This window comes from Peromyscus maniculatus, chromosome 20, assembly GCF_049852395.1.
Source record: "Peromyscus maniculatus bairdii isolate BWxNUB_F1_BW_parent chromosome 20, HU_Pman_BW_mat_3.1, whole genome shotgun sequence".
Classification (NCBI taxonomy): domain Eukaryota; kingdom Metazoa; phylum Chordata; class Mammalia; order Rodentia; family Cricetidae; genus Peromyscus; species Peromyscus maniculatus.
Window position 1 is genome coordinate 21,735,813 of NC_134871.1, and position 23,887 is coordinate 21,759,699.

General features: G+C 38.7%; 1 protein-coding gene across 2 annotated transcripts in view; it reads right to left on the reverse strand.

The window, feature by feature from the left end:
• The window catches only part of Zfpm2 (zinc finger protein, FOG family member 2), a 440,358-nt gene that overhangs the window by 147,229 nt on the left and 269,242 nt on the right, over nt 1-23,887 (reverse strand). For both annotated transcript variants that reach the window (XM_042265076.2, XM_006978719.3), the window contains one exon: nt 4,430-4,541. In XM_042265076.2, coding sequence (XP_042121010.2) covers nt 4,430-4,541 — 112 coding nt within the window. The remainder of the gene's footprint in view (nt 1-4,429; nt 4,542-23,887) is intronic.

Genomic DNA, 23,887 nt, shown 5'->3' on the forward strand with positions numbered 1-23,887 from the left:
CAGATCATCACTTAAGGCCTGGTGTCATCGTCTATTAATTCATATATTTTTGACCATAAGGACAGACTTATTTGAATAGAGGGTAACCAGGAGTATGACGGCTGTGATAACACATGTAGGCTTGCATCTAGGTCCTTCTTCATAAAAATTCCACCAAGAATCTATTGGTCTTCTATATACAAAGCTAAGAAAACCAATTCTAGAGAGTATAAGCTATACTATAGTATACTTGCTATAATCTAGATAGATGATAGCAGGCAGAACCATCTGGTCAAGGGCGCTTTCTCAATTGTAGGATTCGACAGAATATTTGGGGAGAAAGTTCTACTTTAAGAAATGTATTTTATGAATTTTTCCCTCAACTCTATGTGGAGATTTTTTTTTTACAATGATACCACGCTCTCACATATAAAAGGAAATGAGGGGTACTTGATAGCTTGCCATTCTTTTGATTGATGTTGCTGACTCAGTACAGAGACCTTGTGAGTGGTTTATTTAGAAATAGCTTTGTAAAAATTTAACATTGAAACTGAACTGCTTGAAAATATCCATGTGGAAGAAACTACAAGTTTAGCTCTGAACACTTAGAATATCTAACCAACTTTTGTGTGTGTGTGTGTGTGTGCATGAAAAATAACCATGCTTCCCAGTCCAGAGACAGTAAAGCCTAGATGGGCAACACTCTATGTGTATTTTAGCACTGCTGCCCTGTGGACACTCTCTCCTCCATCAGGGCTCCCTGTAACTCCAGGGTGAGGCCATTCACGATGTTGCTTCATGAGATAAGGATATTAGAATTATCTGGGGTCTGTTGGGAATAATGGCAACAATCAGATGGCCAACGAATCTAGCCTTTTACTGTCTGGAAGGACACAGCATAGTTGGGACAGGAAAACCACATCAGATTAGGATGTTAATGTCAAGAACGGTCTTATTTTTTGTTTTGACTAAACAGAATGATGCCAGCTTGTCAAATAGCTCTAAGTGACACAAATGTTACTTTCAAATACTTCTTTTATGGATACCTAGAAAATGTAAGCTTTATAGTTGCATATAATTTTGTCATTAGACTGTATTTAACATTATTTTAAGTAAGTTTGAGTCATAAATAGTAACAGTATGAAGCCTCTTTTTATCCTGTAAAAAAAAATACTATAAAAATTCTCTCAGTTAAACCACTACTACAAAATGCTACACCTACAAAACTTATATCCTATTTGCAGATATGCTCTGAGATAGCTGGGTCCTATGGTAATGGTATTGACATAGAATTCATAGGTAGTGTGTGTAAGTATTTGGCTAGAGAATAAAAAAGGAACACACACAGTCATGTTATTGGGAACCTATATTTTTCCTTATTGAAAGCTCACAGGGATTTGACACTGATGATCCATACATCCAGGTACCCGGAAGCTGCTCACTGGGGAGCCTGTGCTATGATAGCAGCTCCAAGCTTGTATTTAGGGAACAATTTTTTCCCGACCCCACTGGCCCAGGTCAGACCAAGTCTCTCAGTCTTCCAATGTGACTGAGGTATGCTAGTGAGAGTCACAGTGAATCACTGGTTCTGTATCACTCAACACTCACGCTTGTTTTGTTTTCACTGGCGTTACTATCCTGGCAGAACAAGTCTGGAGCTAGCCACCACCAGTGATCCTGTCTAATGATGCTACTTGCTGCTTACACAAGGAAGGAATGTCAGATGACGGAAGCAGAGTAAAGATCAAGTGTGAGCAACTGCATCAGACTGTGCCTAGAACCCAGGATAGGCCTGCAATCTCAGTTACACAAGCAGATTGCTCCCCCAATCCCCAACAAAAACACACAACACACCCACGATGTACACATCTGCACAGAGAGACAGAGACCATGAGGCTCTATTCTCCATGGCCCAAATGATACCTAGCAGAAGCCAGGATACTCGGCTCTCTCCACGCCCCTTAGGCAGTCTGAGTACTCAAAATGAGTTCCGTTTTCTGAAGCCCTCGGGAGATCTGAGTACTCTTCAATGGTTTCCCAGAGTTTGTTACTCGGGGAAGCACTATTGTATAAAAGGTGATCATTGAGAGGAGAAATGAAAATACATTTTTCACGTGCTTGGGTATTTTACTGCAGTAATTGAACAAGCATTACTACCAACATGCATGGTGAATTTTCAAGATAGATTTATAGCAGGCGGCAAGCATTTGGTCAAGGGCGCTTTCTCAATTGCAGGATTCTACAGAATATTTGGGGAGACATGTTCTACTTTAAGAAATGTATTTTATGAATTTTAGGCATAAAAGTCTGACTCAGTGATTGGCAGCTATTCATCATTTATCCAATCTATCAATCGGTATTTCTTTCCTTTCTCCCTCCCTCACTCCTCCCCTTCCTTCCTCCTTTCCTTCTTTTCTTTCTTTCTTTCTTTCTTTCTTTCTTTCTTTCTTTCTTTCTTTCTTTCTTTCTTTCTTTCTTTCTTTCTTTCTTTCTTTTTGTGTGTGTGTGTGCAGAGAACATGCCCGGCTAAGGGCAGAGAGTGAATAAAACATACTCCTTACTCTCCATAAATAGTTGATCGGATAGGGAAGAGAAGTAGATAACGCCGTATGTTTCCTTTTCTTGAACACATGACAACTGATCATAAGAAAAACAATAATAGGCGATGGGAGAAGTGTATACACTTTGGTACAAGATAATTAAAGACAGGAATTAAAAACTGTCCAAAAATAGTGGCTATCAATGTGTAAAGCTAATACATGATTAGATGTGATGCATGCTTTATGAGTTAATTGACTGAATATTAATAATCCTCTGGAAATTACCCAGAATGTAGTTATTGACAAAAGGCTTGAAGAACAGACAACCATGACACAAAGTCAAAATTGTGTTCAATGTTCATCCAGTTGAAGCACTCAACTGAAATGACTACGGAATTATAATTTTAATTCAGAATTATCTTTCCTAAAACAATCCAAGGTATAAATACAGTAGGTTTGGATCAACTCAGAGGAAAGGTATTTTCACTGTTCTTTCCTACTCTATCCCCAGAGTGAAGTTCAGTTATTATTGGCCAACAGAAATCTAATGCTCACAATGAACTCTATACACCCAAAACTCTTTCCTGCTTGTGTTTTGAATGTGGGGACTTACAAACTGACTCACTATACTCTATGTTGATGGGTTATGCAGATACAGACAAGGGAATTCTCACTTCTCCTTTAGTTAAAAGATCTCAACAGAATATAGCAGATATTGCAGGTTAGAAAATTGGTGGGTCTGTGACCAGCAATTACAGAAGGGAAAGAAATATAATCAGATCCTGGTGTGCAGACTGTGTTTTTAGCTTTCAAATTCCCTCTTTCCGGTGTTTCAACTTTCAAAGGCTCAGGGTAGTTTGGAGGCAATCCTCTTATAAATGTACAAATTGTAATGATTATAGGAACAAGTTGTAATTGTTTCTAGCAAGTTTTTAGGAGTCTTTGATGTTATGATTAGTGTTTTATATGTTAATATATTGATAGGGGTGCTTATTTGCTTGCTCCCTTGTCTGCTTTCATGGTTTCGAGGTTCAATGAGCAAACACATCTTTGATCTCAGTAGGTCTATTTGGTTAAAAAAGAAAGCTGAAAGAAATGAAACATGAGAAGCAAAAGGTTTTGCAATATTCACAACGAAGGGAGACTGGGGACTTCACTGCAGAATATTGAGCTGGAGCCTGTAACTTAAAGGTAGAGGAAACACGTAAGCCTACAACCCCCAGACCCCAGCCTCCAAACCCCAGCTCACATTCCTGTCAATGACAATTGTCTCATGATGTGTCAGTCACCAATCTGCAGACCCCTTTGTAGTTCCAAGAAGGTGGCAAGGCTGATGTCATCCTGCGCAAATCAAAGGCAACACTCTGCAGGCCATCAGGCCCCCTCTTGCCCATTAGCCTCCTGCCCTGGACAAAGCATCATGGGGCAGAATTTGGTCTTGGCAAAAGTATCATTTTCAGCTCCCCTCTCATCCTGCATGATTTTTGGAACTTGACTGCAAGGTAGTGCCTCCTGAAGCACGCCTCTGGACACAAACTGCTAAATTTCAAAAGGAATACATTCTTTGGTCAATAACGTCGGAGAGGGGCATCTGAGATTTCATAAAACCCGGCAGCTATCCACAAAACTAAGAGTAAAGAGAAAGGACACCAGCCAAGCTGCTCACACACAGTGCTTAGCAAAGGGTCCCAGCACTAAGGAATTACTGCTGTGACTCTTTTTGTCTATGTTGTACAGAAGTAAAAATCAGAAAGCATCCCTGGAAACACAGACTAGACAGTGTCGCGAGTGGAAGGGGAAGCAAGAGGTTCCCATTGTACATGCTCCTCCATCCCTTTCCTCCGGAGAGGTGCTGCAGTCCTCAGATTCCGGTGCCACTAAAGAGACAGGGGAAGGGGTCACGAGGTTACCTTTGCTGTATACAATGCAGTTGTTTTTGCTGTCCTCCACTCCTTGCCAAGTCACATCCAGAAGCCACTTGGGACCAGCAGTCAGCACCATGGGGACCTGAGCCTTTGTCTTCTGCAGAATAATAACAAACAGATGCCATTTGCTCTTGTTGATTAAAAACTTGAATAATAACTGTACTAATCATTTCATTTTTACAAACAACTAAATCTCCCCAACCATAATCCAAGGCTTTATTCCTCTGCCTCCTGGTATCTTTTTAAGGTGACAGGAGACCTAAGTTTTACTGCTTTCACTCATCTTGAATAGTGGAATTATTATCTAGGATTTTCCCCCCTAAATGATACTGGATCAGATCTCCAAGATTAGGCAGATCTCTTGTGGCTCTGAATTATAAAGGGAATGCAGATGACTTTCACTGCGAAGAGCAGAGTGTTTGGAAGTGAACTTTAGACACATTGTACTTCACTATCAACAGGATCTCATGATTTCTTAAAACAGACAGGAAAGAATTCAAAGAATCAGCATCCATTTCAAAGCTCTATCCTGAGCAACATTTATATTAGAGTCTGTGCTTATTTGGAATGAATAATGAAACCCATCCAGCTGCCTTTGCTGAAGTGTGGATATGTGGTCTGACTATAACCAAAATAATAATGATGCTAATGACCCCCACACATTGTCTCCAGGAAACTGTAAAAGAGCAAACCTGAATAAATCAAATACAGAGAGACTGAATCATGAGTTACCCTTTGCCTCAAATAAACATACAGGCAGAGAGGCCAGTGCTACCATTCCAACAGAACATACCAAGGAGAGGTAAATCTAATTCTCATAAGATTCAACACTTTTGGGAGTTTGGCACCTAAATTATTTACCTTTAAAACCCATTTGATAAATTTCCACGACTCGAGATAAACTGGGGAGGAAGTCTCAGTGAGACGGTGCTTCCCCGATGAGTCACAGTAAACTGGCATTCAGACTTATCATTCGACAGCCCATGTTCTGTGTATCAAACATCAGGGAAGCACAACACTGAGGACAATACCGGGGTCTCAAGGTAATTTCTGAACTGAATTTTCACCTAGATATGATTCTGCCGAAGAAATCTCTGTTCATCCTGGGACTTCCTCACATGTTCTGCGCTATCATGAATTTCCCAAATTGACATTCACAAGTATTCACTGGAGGATTTCCAGCATGTACGCTGGCAACTTCAGACCTCACAGGAGTCTGTGAAACCCATTTCACCCACCTCACAGCAGCAAGGATTGTGTACAACATACCAATTCATTGTAACGGCAAAGGCATGTTCCAAACTGTGCATAAGACAGAGGCTGACTCAATTCTTAAAGTAACAGTCTAATCAGGCAAGAGACTTACTACAGAACGGTATGCTAATAAGAATTCAACCATGAAGGAGCAATTTAAAAACAAGTCTGAAATGTTAGCTAGATCAGGAGTGTGTGAGGGTTGGGTAGCTTAGAATGTCTGCCCACCCCTACTCCGGTGGGCCTGATATCCCTTTAAAACCCATACCATGTGCAGCTGGTCTCCTCATGGCACTAATAGCTCTTCTAATAATTCCCTTTCCCCCAAAGGACAACCTGCCTCAGTGTCCTTCTTGAACACCAAACCTGAGGCCTTTCCAATATGTAGAGTCTCCAGGAAATCTTAGTGGAAGGGAAATAAGTCGGTTGGCCTGTACCCTCATCTTCCAACCATGTCACAAACACAGAACAAAATGACATGAATTTGGTACTGCTCATAGTACTAGAAATCTGAGTCTTCTGTGATTAGAGACCCAGACGAAGACATTAGATGCTTAACAAAATCTGGAAAAGATCGTGGCATGTAGTCCATAAACCTGAAAATTGTCTGGGAGTCATTCAAAAAGGAAGGGGGAACTATCTGTCCTGTGGATTCTCAGGGGATACCAGAGAGGCAACTTCCAGGTAAAATGTGGAGTTACTGAGATTGTGTAGACAAATGTTAAAAATGTAAGAAAACTGTGTGCATGACATCAAGTCCTGGAACTCTGTGGTTTACATTCTTAAGAAATTCTTCACAACTTTTCTGAGTATGTGCAAATCACCAAAAGTAAGGGCTAGCTTTATTCATCACAACCATCACTGATGAGCTTCTTATAAATAGAAAAGTTAAAGGGAGAGATTTGGGAGAAAGGACTTGGGATAGCTGCAAGGATGTTACACAACAGGCAATGCCTTTTGTGATGACTTTTTTAAGGAGACATGGCCAATAGAAACAGTTTCCTAGATGGAACATGAAGAGTAATTCGATCTATGCTACTTACTTAGCCAGTGTGTTAGACACTTGCTCTGTCTTACTTAACAGACAAGGAAATTAAACCTCAACGATCAAGTAGTTTCATGAAAGTCACATACCTAGTAGAAGGCATTGGCGATGTCTCTGTTTTTTTTTTTTTTTTCTCCCCCAAGATGCTCACACTAAGTGATAGCAAGCAGCTTGAGTTTTCTGGGACTGAAGGGTTTTGAGGAACAAGGATGGTAGGCTCTTCCTGGCTGCTACTGCTACTGCAACAATATCCATAGTTTATATCTCCTTAATACCTGCTGTACGTGGAGTCTTGAGTACTTTATCTGAATGATATTTTTTTTAACTACTGCAATATCAGATGATTATACACTGCTCCTCCTCTCTTGTTCATCCTTAAACAAGCTAAGACTAAGAAGGAGATGCCTTTATGACTCAAACAAGAACAGTTGATTAATATCATTTCTGAATAATAAGCTAACCACTGTATGTCTTAAGACTTTGGTAAACATATATCACACTTATATCAGCACAGGCAGAAATTGGCTTAAAAACTGAGTTGAAAGGGAAACAACTTCTTCTACTATTTAGGTTGAAGAGAAGGTAAATTGTCCTAAATTATGCAGATAATCTCACTCAAAACATAGGAGTCCCTAAAAGTAGAAAAGAAAGTCAAAAGTGTGAAATTAAGACAGTCTCAGATGCCAGGCCTGGTGGTTCATACTTTCAATCTCAGCACTCATAAGGCTGAGGCAGGGGGATTGCTGTGAGTCTCCAGACACCTTGGACAACATAGTGTGTTCCAGGCTGGCCTGGGCTATAGAGTGTGACCCTGTAACAAGAAAACAAACAAACAGATTTCACATGCAAATTATTCCACCTGCTTCTAAAGATGGGGAAGTGATGTAGACCACAAGCAAAAAAAAAAAAAAATATGGTAGCTCAGTCGTCAGTTTCTAGGGCGGAAGATCCAGAAGTTGTTGTTTCACAAGCCTAAAACACTACAGCTGCAGACTATGCAGCCACCCGGAAATGGACTCTTTCTTAGAACCTCCGAGAACAAGCACAGCTGCTGGACACCTCGAGACTCATGTTGGGTTTCTGATTCGCAGAATTGTAAAATGATGATTTGAGGTTTGAAGCCTCTGTTGGTGGTGGTTTCTTTAAACAAGGAAAAAAAAAAACATTCAGATTTGCTGAACTGTGTTTCTAAAAACATGTCAAAATTCCCTTGTCCAATGCATTCAAAGTAATAAAGCACATTGTCCTTCGTTGGGACAGCACCACATGATGTTCCTGTTTCAAAGTGATTCTAAATATCATGTTGCGTGCATCGTCCTTGCTTCTAGACTTACGTCTATACAGACATGTCTGGCATCATCTTCGATTTGCAGTTACAGTGCGTTTAAAGACAAGGTGAGGGGGAAGATGATGTATTTGGGAATCTTCACCCATGTTGCTGAGTATTCTAAATTTCAGAATGTATGTCTCTAATATGAACATTCTTTTATTGTTGTTGTTTGTGTTTTGTTTTGATTTGAGACAGGGTTTCTCTGTGCAGCCTTGGCTGTCCTGGAACTTGCTCTGTAGACCAGGCTGGCCTTGAACTCACAGAGATCTGACTGCCTCTGTCTCCTGAGTGCTGAGATTAAAGGCATGCACGACCACTGCCTGGATCCCAATTTTTTATATAAAAATTAGCCCAAAGCTCAATTAGAGACATGTCAATCATTTAGTAAATATCTGAATGAATAAAAGAAGTGAGATGCCAAATGTATTTCCTGAATCTCCACTTGTTGAGGGTTGGTAGTGTTTGCAGTGGTTGGCATAGAGGTCTGGACAGAACTTTCTTGTTATCCCATCTGAGCACTGCAATAGTCAATGCTATTACTCAATAATATTATTATTTTAAAATATTATTCCATAATTTCCATCTTTATATGTTGAAAGAGTCTTCTGAAAGTTAGAGCACTATGTGACTTTACTTGACCACTAAAAGTGAATAAAATGTGTATGTGGTAGCACAAATCTGTGGAACTTCAGCATTTGTCTGCAAGATGGAGGATAGTCTAGTTTACAACATGAGATCTTGTCTCAAAAAACAAAACAAAAACCAACCAACCAAACAAACAAAAAGAAATCAATGAAGAGGAGAAGGAAGAAAAGAGGAGGAGGAGGAGGAGGAGGAGGAGAGGAGGAAGACTGATGCTATTTTCATATAGAACAGAGCATGTAAGAACAATGGCATTTACCACCATGCTTTGCTTTTGCCCAAGTTTTCAAATAGGCACATGTGAGAGGAACCCTTGAAAACTCTGATGGTCATGTAGTGTGAGAAAGAAAAGTAATTTTCAATGGATTGTGATGTTTTTAATCTTAGTGAAGCTTAGTTCATCCTAATTTAATTTCCTTTATTTTAGTTTCCATGTTGAAATACCCATGGAGATACAGATTTGTGAAAGTTTATGCTTTATCTGTAGCTCTTTCAGCAATAATTCAAGGCACATAAAAGGAGCCTTCAATTTCAGTTAAACTGAATTGCAAAAAAAACTGTATACTTTTTAAGACTCCATATTGTAGTTTAAAAAAAAATCTGCACTTCTAGACACAGTTTGAACCCAGAGTTTCACATTTAGACAGCTCACAACTAGACAAACTTGACAAGGACAAAATGGGTCATAAGTGTCACTTCTTAGGAATAATTAGAATCATCTAATGTGGATAAAAGAGGTCAGACTGGCATCCACTGCACACTAACCTTTGGAGTTACTGGACCGACAAAGGAGGTAGCCTTCAATAAATGTTTATAGTCGAGCCAAAAGGTTAATGGAGATAAAAGTAGACAGCCCAAAGGTAAAGAATAGAGGAGATTTCTAACCCAAGAAGTTGATGACATAATGCTGTCTTAGGGATTCCAAATTTTGTTAGAAAATTTTTTTGAGTATTTCCAAAATAAGAGCTAGGAAGAGCTGGAAGTCACAGGAAAAGCTTGTGTATAAGAAGAGCCAAACCCCTGAGAAAGGACTACAACTGTTGCTTGGTGGAATGAGTTTGGGAAACATGAAAACACAATTATATAAAGGTATCTTATACCTTTGCCATTAGATGAAGGTTGATGGAGATGAAAATTATCTTGGTGCTGTTTTCATAGCTCTTTAGTAAGTAAAAACCTGTGAATCCTGTTTGATAATATTCTTCTATCTTAATAATTGATATCTTTTACTATTCTTTAAAAGTAAATAGTATATTTGATATTAAGCATAGAAAATTTTCAGAATTACTGCAGATATTAAATTTATATTAGAATCAGAAACACTCAGGACTACATACACACACATACAGAGAGAGAGAGAGAGAGAGAGAGAGAGAGAGAGAGAGAGAGAGAGAGAGAGAGAGAGAGAGATTTTGTATTTTGTATTTGGCATGAAGAAATTGAATGCCACCCCCACCACCAAAATCCCAACTCAGTTGTTCTCATATCTAATTTAAAAAAGATACCTTGTGTGATTTCTTCTTTTACTCCCTCACAAGTTTTTTTCTTCATAGTAAAAATTTTAGTTAATACAGTCAAGTAATTTTCCACATTGGAATTTTACTGCATTCAATCTTACAGTAATGGGAACATTTAAGTACTCTCTTTTTATTGGATGACCTTTGTAGTGACAATGAATTTGATTTTAAGAAGCACCAATCTGTTCAATGGGAGCAAACCACTCCCATTGTGGTTTTATAAAGGATTTTTGTAAAATCCTTTATGAAAAGTTCTAATTCAGACTTTACAGAACTATATCTTCAGTAATTTTAGACATGTCACATGGCCTCCAAAGTTATCAGTTTAACTTTTCCTATCAACAAAACAGTACCTTTAAGTAAATAAACACAATTTCGAATTTTAAAGGCAACATTTGTGAATGTCTGCACTTGATGCTATTGAAGGAAGACTTGAGTGGCAAGCGTGTGGGTTTGTGTGTGTGTTGGGGCATGTACATGTGGTTGGAAGAAGTGGTATAATCATTTAAACATGTAACTAATAAAATTTCCAAGCTCATACCAAGGTGAATTATATTACCTACATTCATTATTTGGCACACAACAAAGCTCAACTTCACAAAAATATATCAAACTTGTATTGCCTGGAAAAATTTGTTGTGCTCTATGTATTTTTCAAACTTAAGCAAAAAGCGACTAAAGATAATCTGAAATTAGATGATACAATTATTGGGCAAACGAGAAAGTTGTTAGTAATCTTCTGTTAAAGCCACTGCAGTATTCAGGTAGGCAAGGATAGAAGAAGCATGGTTGGGAATTTCATGAGGGTATCATTATAATCCTATTTTTCTTGAGTGTGACTTTATAAAATATAGTCGTGGATACCGGGAGAGTAGAATTCCAGAGGATTTTCTGCTAAAAAGCATCTTCAAATTGACTGTGGTATGTGGGATGACAACCATGATAAGAGACCTTGAAAATATCAGTGTAGAATAAAATGATAGAATTCCTGAAGACTATAGCCATACTCCGCATGTCAGACAGATTTATCTCTAAGAACCAACCATTTAAATAATTGTTATCACTTGGGGTATATTTGCTTTTCTTTATCTTAACCCAAGTCACTACTTAAATATAGAAATTTCAGTACAAACAAAAATAACGATCTTGTTCAAAGCAAAACTCAAATAATTCTATGCATGCTAGTTATTTAATGCAAACCACTTCCAAATAAGACTAACCACTAAGCGATAAATAGAAAAACAATGTGAGCTGAAAATATCAGCTCTAAAGATAGAAATATTTCACTTTTTAAGAGGGAAAAATAACTAAATTAATAACACCTAAACTACGCAGATATTCATTCTACTTTCATTTTCACAGAGAATGAACTAATTTTTCTTTCTTTTTGCCAACTGCTGTCCTAGAGTCTCATCTGTTCCTCACATACATTTGGCTCCAAGCGGCAGTGCCTCCCTCCAAGCTGGCAACGATTAGCTTCACCCTTTTTATTTTATGTGGCTCTGAGAGTCACAGCGTGGTTAAGGAGTGTTGTTTTGCTCCTGGCAGAGTTTCTGGGCTTGTACCTAATGCAACGTGCAAAAGAATGTCAGCGCTGAAACCCTGAGAAGGAAAAAGAAAGACAGAAAGAAAGAAAGAAAAAAAAACGAAACGAAAAACCCCAAACAAGAAATTGCTCTCCAGTAGCCTTCCTTTTAGAAGACTGTCACACAAAACTGTGGCAGGGGTCAGGAACACATGAGCCATGGTACCAGCTATGTGACCTGGAGCCGGCTACTTAACCTCTGGAGGTCTCAGCTTCTTTCTGTGTGAAATGATCGCATATGTCCTTACAGCTTGTTAATACTGTCATTATGAGACATTTGCTATAGCATTTCCTTCCGAGCCAGACTCATATTCTGAGTGTGCTCCAGAAGACGCATACAGAAACCCAAAACCACAGTTTCTACTTACCGAAGAGAAGAAAACGCTATTCATGCTGGTGAATAAATAAACAGACAAACAAATAAATAATGAAATCTATCTTTATCAAATGTTATATGTTTTTAAGCTACTCAGAGAAAGTGATATGGTCAAAATAAAGGTGTTACTTTGAAGAATAGAAAGTATATGGATTAGATGTACATTCTCGCTAAACTATTACTGGCCTATTTAGGTTAAAAAACAAGGTGCTGATTCTGTTCAGTCGTCTTTCTTTGAGATTCATCCAAAGACATTGTGTACTAGAGAAAATACGTGTCATGCTCAAAGCTACCCTTGGCTATTGAAAGGTATACATCCCTCAGGAATTAATCTACCACAGCATGCAATGCATTTGCTGGCTTCATTATTATTTTATTTTTATTATTGTCACTTTAGCCAATCTTACTTTGCATTTGAAGAGAGATAATACTTTTTTATGGTTTTCTGAGATAGGGCTTCTCCTTGTAATAGCCCTCCTGGCTGTTCTGGAACTCGTTCTGTAGACCAGGCTGGCCTCGAACTCACAGAGTTCCACTTGCCTCTGCCTTCCGACTGCTGGGATTAAAGGGTGGCCTTGTGATTGGAACTATACATGGAAGTCTAGTGAGTACACCAGTGTGCAGACAACTGATAATGGTGGTGTCCCTTTCTAATCACCCTCAGTAATTAGCCCTTGCACAGCAGTAAGGGGTAAAGTCACATAAAGCCTTCGCCCCATCCTTGAGTGACTGGTGAGAGGATCTGTTTTCCACAGGTCCAGGCAGAGCAATTGCCCAGGCAGAGCTCTGGGTTCTTGATTCCACTGGTTGAATCTCAGGATGGGATTTTGCCTTCCTTCCTCCCTAGCTTATGACTTTCCCAATCACTTGGTTTCCTCTTCTCCAGTGTTCCATGAGGCTTGGAGAGGGTAATGCAATTGATTTATTTAGGTCTAAGCCCTCACCTGCAACTTATTCTTAGCATTTGGGGCAGTCGTCAGGGAGAAAAGGGTCTTAATAGAATAATAGTAAAGCTGCAATAAGCAAATGTATTTTTCTCTTAATTACTAACATTCCTGCTGTCTCTCTTTATATCTATTATCTTAAACTAACATGAGCTCATTTGCATTTAGAACTTAAAAATTCCTGTTGTCATAGAACCTATATTCAGTCACTGATGGAAGCAGATGCAGTGGTCCACAACCAAGCACTGGACTGAACTCCTAGACTTCAGTTGAAGAGAGGGAGCAGGGATCACATGAACAAGTGAGGTCAAGATCATGATGGGGAAAACCACAGAGACAGCTGATCCAAGCTCATGGGAGGGAGATCATGGACTCTGGCCTGTCAGTTAGGGAACATGCATGGGACTGAACTAGGCCCTCTGAATGGGGGTGGCAGTTATGTGGCTAGATCTGTTTAGGGAGGCCCTGGCAGTGGGATCAGGACTTATCTCGGGTGCATGAATTGTTTTTTTTTTTTGGAAGAAATTCCCATGGGATACCTTGTTCAGCCTTGACACAGGAGGGAGAAGCTTGCCTCAACTTTGTGTGCCAGACTTTGTTGACTCCCCAAGGGAGGCCTGACCCTCTCTGAGGAGTGGATGGGGGGATGAGATGGAGGATGAAGGGGCAGGAGAAGGAGAGGGAGGAAGAACCAGGATTGGTATGGTATGTAAAATAAAATAAAAAAACTTTTTAAAAAATAAATTAAAAAAACTAAAACAAAACAAAACAAAATCCTGATGTTAATAATTAAGTTAATGAAAAAGTCTATGATAAAATAAGCATGGAAATGAGAAAGGTGAGTCCCTTCCATGTTAAAAATTCCATGTTAAATATTCCATGGCAATATTACAGTTAGTGCTCGGTATTATGTTGATAACAGTGTATTTTGGACAGGCATAGTTCCCCCTGCAAAAATTATTGTCAAGTTATTTAAATTCAGGTACAGAAAGTGCTTGGCAGAAATGTGAAAGTGTTAGAGCAATTGAGCAAAGCTTATGTTAATCCTATGACAATTTGTTTACAAGAATGTTACAAAGGACTCAAGTATCTAAAAGGCTTTGGCGTTGAGAATGGTTCTGGAGATCTTTCCCTAATCAGCACACACAGAAAGACCGTTGTCAAGTTGTTCTTTATGGAACACCACTGAGGTGGGTCCCCATGCTTTCCCTCTTGAAGACAGGAGGAGCGGATCACTAAGCAAGCATTAGAGCTCCATGCTTCTAACACCCAGACACTCTCTGGCATGTTTGTCCATGCCTGAGGAGCTGAAAAGCATGCTCTGAGGTCGAATGAGCTCAACCCTTGTTAATATTGCATCTGGATACATTTTTGTAATGTGATATTTTTGTTGTTACTAATTTTCAGTGGCAATTTTTAAAATGAAAAACAAAGAATAAACATGAATTTAAAAAAGCATTTATTAGTAAGACGTTTTGTATAAGAGTCTCAGTCATATGAGACAATTAATCTTTACTAAGTCTATTTCAACTCCCTATCCTATATTTTAACTCCTCCCTCCTCCCTCCCTTCCTCATTCCCTCCTTCCTTCACTCGTCCTTCCCCTCCCTTCCCCCTTCCTACTGCCCTTCTTTCCCCCTTCCTTGGCTATTGTTTCTCTCTCTCTCTCTCTTTTCTTTTTGAGACAAGGTCTTACTACTATGTAGCCCAGCCAGGACTTGAACTTGGAGATGTTTTGGACTCAGCCTCTTGAGTGCTCGGATTAGCCATGTGCTCCACCATACCTGTCTTTTAACCTATCACATTCTCTTGAAAGGTAACACTTGTGAACAGAAGCATCAGTGTATATTCTGGATAGTGAGTTTGAATCAGGTTAAAGTGACAAACTAAGGTATCTATTAAAGTTTAATGTTTGGGTACAAATATCAGTGTTTTCTGGGTGTCGGTGATATGTGAATTATCTTAAAGTTTGGAAGAAATTTGTTTGTGTTGTCTAAATGTGGGTTTTGCAATGTCAATAATAGAGCATCATGTATAAATTCATTTCAGTTAGTAATAGCCAAATACACCTACTTTTGTCCTTATCTCAATTGTTTCTGTTTTGAGACGATTACTGTTCAGTTATTTAAATAATCATTTTGGGCTTTAATGGAAATTATTTATAATAATCATATGTGCAGATATTTACTAATATGCTCTACACAGTAAACTTCAAGATTTGAGACAGATGACTTACACTTCCCCTAGATGCTCACAATATATTAACAATAATACTTAAGTAGCACTCACACAGATTACTTAAATCAATATTAATAATCAAGATAATTATATTTAAGCCTATGATTGATACACTTGGAAATTGCAATACATATTTCATGATCCATGACCAAATGACAGTGTACCCACAGATGAGAAATGATTGCTAGTCTATGGTAGGGATAGAGTGGTGCTTAATGACAGTTATGGGGCTATCTTTACAGTTTGGCTACAAACATTCAAATTTCTTGTGTGTAGTAATGAACTAGCATAAAACATGGCTCATATTTTTATAGTTATATATCAAATTTAATCATAATGATCTTTCAAGATGCATATTTGGAGTTCACTATGCATTTCCATATCTATTAAATACCTGCTTACTGCTTCTCAGCCTTTTGCTAAGATCAAGTATATCAATTTATGCCTCTTTATTCTGCTGGAGGCTTTTCCCCTAGATGAGTCTAGACCCTGCCAAGACAGCAATCGATATCAGCTACGCCAATAGCCAGATGAATATGTATATTTTAAGTATATGTTCATTAGTTAATTTAATACACTTTACTAATTAATGATTAAAAGCTGGCTTAAAAACTTGCAAGTGGGAGGCAAATGATTGAGTGGACACCATATGCACATCGCTTCAGGAGGCCTGTGACTTTGTAGAAATTACCAAGACTAATTAAATTGATTCATTGATTATTTTATGGGTCTGGAGAGATGGCTCAACAGTTAAGCGCACTGGCAGCGCCGGCAGAGGATCCAGGTTCAGTTCCTGGCATCCACACAGGCTGGCTCACACCTGTCTGTAACGGCAGTTCCGTAGGATCTGATGCCCTCTTCTGGTCTCCACAGGTACCAGGCATGCAAGCCATGCCCATAAATACATGGAGGCGATCGCACATACTCATAAAATCAAAATGTAAATTACAAAAGTATTGATGCACAGGGTTATTTTAAAAAACAAATGGCTTCATACATGTAATTTATACTAACAATGTCGGGTATGTTAATTCCTGTAAATATTCAGCTTATGCTTCTACTTGTCCTTAAAGAAATGTGTTTTCTCAGATGTTTAGAATTCCCAGTAAAATAATAATTCTAGCTGACTCAAAAATTACATATTTCTCTAATATATGATTTAGTCTCTTACATTTAATAAGCAGCAGCTATGTGTTAAAATTGTAGGTGCTACATTGTATCCAAACTGATTTTTTCCCAATACCATTAAAATACCTTTCTACCAGTTTTATAAAGATTAATACTCAGTCTAAAAAGCTAAATAACTTAGCCACATACTCATTGCTAGAAACTTCTTTAATCATGAACTGTCTTCAGTCTTTCTCTTATTAATCTATAGAAAGTTGAATGCTCTCCACGATACGAGGGCACTGAAGATCTTCTTAGGAAGTGTGCTTAATATCAGTTCTTCCTGCCCACGGACGCAAGCTTAAATGATCTTCCACGAGCCAGTGGTTAGCAGTTTCTGTTTTACATTATGCATGATGTCTTGCTGCACTTTGTAGAAGCTAATTGCATGGCGCCTCATTAATAATCTTCAGGGTTTCTTGAGCTGTGAAATTTATAGCTTTTGTGGTGAATTATTTCTCACATTTGCACAGTTTGAGGTCTTGTAAGTCTAGTTGAGATGCTAAATATCAGTACTAGGCATCAAGTAAGAGGACCAGACCAAATGTGGTCTATTTAATGTTATAAAATATTGAAAAATGGATAATACCTTTTAATATTGTATTTTCATGACTTTAGGCATTTTTGGACTCATAAAGATGATTATATCTTTTTTTTTTTTTTTTTTTTGGTTTTTTTTTTTTTTTTCGAGACAGGGTTTCTCTGTGTAGCTTTGCGCCTTTCCTGGAACTCACTTGGTAGCCCAGGCTGGCCTCGAACTCACAGAGATCCGCCTGCCTCTGCCTCCCGAGTGCTGGGATTAAAGGCGTGCGCCACCACCGCCCGGCTAGATGATTATATCTTATACTGGATAAAAAATAGCATATATAAGCATTTACAATCAAAAACAGAATTCACAATGAGATTCAGGATGATATGAGGTTCAAGATACCGAACTGCACTGGTTGCACAATACAAACAGAGGAAGATACTTCCGCTGGTGTGTAATTGTTGCTTAACAAACGTGGGTGGCTGCACATAATCTCTGATGAGACAGGTGAGTGCAGTCTGAGCAGAGGACAGTCTAGGCAGCCTTTGGCAGGGCAGAACACTTCCTTTCTTCAGAACCTTTGGATACATTGACTATCTACATGTCTTAATAATAGACATTAATATTGTCCACTATTAATGATAAGAAGTATTATCTAAGACATAGTATATAACTATACTATATGATGTTTAAATTAGGTTAGCATTTAATCATTTTCTTATCCCCAAATCTTCCAATATTCATTCAACTAGCCTTTTGAAATTTATAGTAAACCATTGTCACAGTCACCATGCAATGCAATAATCCCCCATTACTTCTGGCTATAATTTTATTAGAAATCATGTGACCTAAAATCTAGTTTGTAAAAAAAATTCTGGGCGTTGAATCCCTAATTCTGCTACTTCTCCACTTTGAACTCTAACTTGAGAGTTGCTTATGTAATGAGACCGTTTTGAAGATGTGATTTTGTGTTGTACTTCATGCTGGTATAATGTATCACATGTGAGTATCTTAACCAGATGTACTTATTTAATGTTTTTCGTGTCCCCTTTGTCACCTGCCACAAAATGCAAGCAAGTCCACATCAAAGAACAATCTCCAATCGTTAAGGAGACTGGGATTTTTCCAGAAAGTATCACACCTTCATGCCATTTCTACAATCTTTAAGGGATCTACGAATTCAATAAACTTGAGCTTTGTTCTACATGTCTGTAAGTGGTTGGATTTCCTAAGTCACAATGGATGAGTTCCCTGAGCAAATTATGAACTAAAGAAAGCAGACTCTTCAATAGTTTGGGCAACTTCTCACACTAGGATTCCCATCTTCCTCTTAGTGAGAGAAACTCAGGAAACAGACTTGCCCAAGTCAGCTCAAACAGCCTTCTCAAACTTTGCTCCTTTTCTTGATATTAAATACAAATAAATGGTGTGCTTCAACATTTACAAGACTAAATAAGCAAAGTGGTGGTAAATATAAATGACACAAGAGTGCTTCACTTTGTAGGAACAAAGATGGAATCCCTCCAATAAACACAAACTTCTATTGACTCCTTCATGGGACTTTCACACACTTGAGAGTCATGAAACTATATCTCTAATTCTCACTGACAAAGAGTTCCCTAGTCCAATTCTGTCTGAAAGAAAAATGCAGCAGCAACAACAAAATTCAAATTTAGAAATTTGCTGTGCCCCATTATGTATGCAGGGCAAAAGTGTGTGTGTGTGTGTGTGTGTGTGTGTGTGTGTGTGTGTGTGTGTGTGTGTGTGTGTACATGAGCATGTTTGTATGTAATATTTGTGGGCAAATATCCCATGTTGACTAAGACTGTGTACCACTGGTAAAACATGTTAAGCACATGTTTTCATGTTAGGCCGACCAACTCAAATTCTCTTTTCTAATACCCAAGACCTTTAGGGTGTTGGAGGAAGGCCTATTTCTGAATGAGATCTGTTGCCACTACCTTTTCACTGCACAGAAAGTGCATTCTCAGATAGCCACTGGATGAATATAATTCAAGTGTTGATAAGGACGCAACATGGAGCAACTCCCTCTTTTTCTCAAATCACACTGTTCAACAACATATGGAAGAAAGTTTGATAATTTTGCACTAGACTAATTTAAGCAATGCTAAAGTAAACCTAATGATAAGGCTAGTTGATAGTCAAGTCTCCCCCATGAAAAATGATGGTATCTTCATTTATAATGTAGAATGCTAAATGTGGAGGATAAATAAACTGAAGAATTTTTTTAAATCCCTCTCATTTAACCAGTGTGAATAGACTAAACACTTGGAACAAAACCAGATTTTCTGGTAGCTTTTTTTCCTGTCTTAGAAGTAAAGATTGAGCGTTGGAGGCAAAAGGGCGGAGAGGGAAAGTCGTGATAAAGGGAAGGGTCCAGCCTTGGGACTGGTGCGGAGACAGCCAGTGTTCCAATAAGACTCAACAAACAGCTCTGATCAGAATCTAAGTGATGGGAAACAGCCTGTAGCTTCGAGATAGCTGCTTCACACTATTTCTGAACTGAGCCAGCACAGGTAACAGCATGAATGCATAATTATAATTATGCATTAGAGTAGGCATAATGATCTTAAAAATCAGTAAACAAAGAAAAAGCATTAGAATTTCTCAGCTATTTTCAAGATACTGTTACATTACCCAAAATATGACTGAGATTTTTTTTTAAAGGAGGGGTGGGCCACTGGAACTTTCATATGAAATGTGTAACCTTCAGAAAATTACGATGAATTGTTATTGCATTAAAAAATCTCTTTTTATAAATCCATAAAAAGAGTTAAAGACATGCAAATATTTCAAGACACAAGATGAAAATATGTTTGAGTGCTCACATTTAGAAGATCTAGGCTTAGAGACCCAGGTAATAATTAAGTAACATTTTGCACCTCTAATACTAATAGAATAATACATGTCCCTGCAGTTAATTTCTTGGGAAAAATAACCATCTGTGTGTGGCTACGAAACAGGTAGACTAAGGGCCACGTTCATCATTAATGACAAGCAGTGATCATCTTTTTCAAACTACCAGTTTCCAAAGATTTAACCACAGAAGTCTTAACCCATGCCACTACTTGTGATGTGGGTTCATTTCCTTTCAACTTTGCAAAGCAAAGCTGGACTTCTAGCTGGAAGTTAAAATCCTTTCCCACCTTAAAAATTGGTCGTGTCTTCTTACTTCTATTTTTGGTACAAGTTTCCCTTCTATGTCTCGAGCAAAATGATTTGATATTCTGGAACCCTAATCAGTTCCCATGGTACTATTTTTATTGCTGTGTCGTGGAATGGGTCCAAGTTCTGCTTACTCCTTACAGTCTTAAGCTGAGTGCCCTCATCTGTGGAGACAAATGGCCACGGTAGTGAAGGAGTCCACACACAGGGTCAGACAGACAGGATACTTAGGAGAGCATCAGCTCTTCAATTAGGCAAAGCAGACATCTTGGATCTTGTTCCATCTGTTCATAGCCCCACCTCCCAGCAAAGTCCAAAGAAACCATTCAGCATGTTTCTCTTTCAAATTTGTTTCTTTTTTTTTTTTCTCAATGTCCAGTTACTTGCTTTCTTTATCTAAAGCCCTAACATCTTTGGTTAGAAGTTAGAATCCATCAGCTTTTGAGGCAATGGTTTCATTATTTACTCCCATAACAATTCATGTTGTTCATGACCATTTTCTCCAGTGACCTTTTATGTTTTCTATGACTCCTCTTCCTTCCTTCCAGTTCCTTACTGCCATCATCTTCTTTACCTTTTCTCCCAGTCTACCTTGTGCCCCTTCGCTACCCTTCCCTTCCCTTCTCTCTGTCTCTCTCTCTCTCTCTCTGTCTCTCCTCTCTGTCTCTCTCTGTCTCTCTCTGTTTCTCTCTCTGTCTCTGTCTCTGTCTCTCTCTCCCTTCTCTCCCTCTCTCTCTCTCTCCATTGCTCTCTCCCATTCCCATCTCTCTTTCTCCCCTTTGTCCTCCCCTCTCTTTGTCTTTCCTCTCTCCTTCTTCTCACCCTAGCTCTCCCTCTCCATCTTCCTGTCCTTCTCATTCTCTTCCTTTCTCCTTGTCTTACTCAGCAGTGGTACTTCTTATCCAGCAGTCATTTGTCTGTGTTGATATAACAAACAACTAGTTGAAGACCTATTTTATACACACATTAATTTTTAGCATGTATGTTGTTTGTTTAATGAAATCACCTGAAGGGTAGCTCAGGCATATCAGGCAATCAAAAGGTAATGTGCAGTCATACATGGTGCAAGAGAAGTGTGGTAAAATTCACAACAGAGCAGGAACCTTTAAGATGTTCGAGGATTTTAGATTGTGGGTGAGTTATCTGGGAAATGAAAACTCCCCAAGCAACCAACAGCTCAGCTGAAGAATTAAGAGAACTAATTACAACATCCATTTGGTTGTTGAGGAGGACATTTTGAGATGCTGTTGGTGGGCTGATATGTCAAAGTGGTGGGTGATAATCCAACTTTCCTTCATGAATTTAAAAGTTGGGAAAATGATCCTTTGTCTACTGTCTTTTGCTAATTATTTTGTTTTGTTTTAATTTTTGAGATATAGTCTCATGTAGCCCAAGCTGGCCTTCCTTGGTAGGTAGTTCAGGGATAACCGCCACAGGAATGCTCAGATTATAGGCTTGTCCCACAATTCACAATTTAGTAGTGTTGGGATTGAACTAAGAGCTGCATGCTTGCTGGGTAGGCTTTCTGCCTAGTGATCCACAGTCCTGGCTACAACTGATATTTTTCAAAAACTTCCCATTATTTCTCCATTAAAATGAAAATGATCTTATTTCAGTTTTGGAGAACATGTCTTTTTTTTTTTTTTAAAACAATATCGGGTTCACATGCTAAAATATTACAAATAGTTCCAATGTATAGTGACCCAGCAGAAAGAACCAAAGACAAGGAAGTTCTCAGACTTCCCAATAAAGAGCCAAGTTTAGATATTTTATTGGACATTAAAAACAAAACCCCTTCACATTCTAACCAGATACTTATGTATTGTATTTGTCAACAATCTGTTTTTATTTTTCAGTATTGGTTGGTATGACCTTATTACGACAGCAATACTAGATGACTTTGCTGAAGATGTTCTTTACTTAAACCAGAAAAAGATAGTGTGAAATGAATCATATTTATAAATGAATTCTCCAAGTTTATAGGAAAATGCACATTTAGAACTCAAGTATATTTGTCTCCTTTGGCACTTTCCAAAACAGAGGCTGAAGACCCCTTGGGCTCTTCAATATTTATGAGTATTTACTTTTCAGTTGGATGTTTCCATTTAGAATCTAACACAGCACATATATGAAAATAAATGCACCTTCTCCATGTGCAATGGAAAGCGGTATCTTCCTCCGAGTGGTAAAAAAAAATTCTCATTTGAAATACAGTAAACAGACTAACTATTTAACCTAGTATTTCTCAACTTTCAGCTTATAGTCCTTTAGGAAACCTTGAACCTACTTATTATTTTCCTAACATATTCCTTAACCTGAGCTAAGAACTGACACAGCCCCAACATCATGGATGGCCAACTCTCAAGGTTAGAAGACAAGGGGGCTATTAACCTCTTAATCTAGCTGTAAATTACACAAGGTAAGGGCCTTGTGCTAAGGGGATGGAGGAAGAATGTCTCCTCATTCTTCTGGTCACAGGGAAAATGTTGATGTGATTTATCTTCTGACTTCCCCATCTCTATCCCTCTCTCTTACATCCCCAAATTATTCTACATGATCTTTGGAGTTTATGTGTCTCAACTCCCCTACAACAGATAGCTAATTTAAGAAAAAATGTGGAATCTTATAGAGTACTCCTGAAACAAGGTGGTCTGTTCAGTCTTCCTGCTCAATCTTCCTCCCCTCCCCTTCTCTTCCCTTCCCTCCTATTCCCTCCCCTCCCCTTCTCTCCCCTCTCCCTCTCCTCCCCTCCCCTCTCCTTCCCTCTCCTCTCCTCCCCTCTCCTGCCCTCCCCTTCTCTCCCTTTCTCTCACATTCCCTCCTTTCCTCTCCTGTCTCTCTCCTCCCCTCTCCGCTCCTCTCTTCTCCCTCTCCTCCCCTCCCCTCTCCTCTTCTGTCCTCTCCTCTCCTCTTCTCCCACTCTACCCTCCTTGGTATTTTGAGACAGTTTCTCTTTATGTTGCTCACACTGCTCTGGTCCTTCTGCTTCATTTTCAGGAGTGCTAGGAATTTAAGTATCACTTCTACCTGGATGCCACGCTTGTCTCCTATTCATCACAAGACACAAATGCACATATGCATATTTATTCAGTGGAACAACTTTCAAGAAAAATAGAATTGAATTGATATTAATGGATGAAGGACTGCCATGCTACTTCTGTATCTATAATTTTAAGTTAATTTTTGCTTTCAAAACTTTTTTCACCCTAAGTTTTGTATGTTTGTTCATTTTACTCGTAAATATGTCTAGTGGCTCTTTTGACTAAATATTAGATTCTGGAGAATCTTGTAATATATTTTTAATACGATAAGCAAAAGTGAGTCAGAAGTTGTTTGTAAATAATGTATGAATTGTGTGGCCACTAGAGGCTAATATCCTGACTTTTGAGAAGCTGTGGATAGGTTCACTTGTTAGCAGGGAACTTGTTACCCAGAACCAGAACGAACCCAAGCACTGTGGACTTCTTGCATCAAAGAGTGATTTCTGAAAGTGCTGAACTCGGAAAGTTCTACGTGTCTCCTGGCCTCACTGCATAACACTTGTCATAATTGGCAGCAGCTGTTCCAGAGAGACCAGGTCCTGGCAAACAGACCTGATGCCTCTCTCTGCCCTTAGGAAGTCGGCCTCTC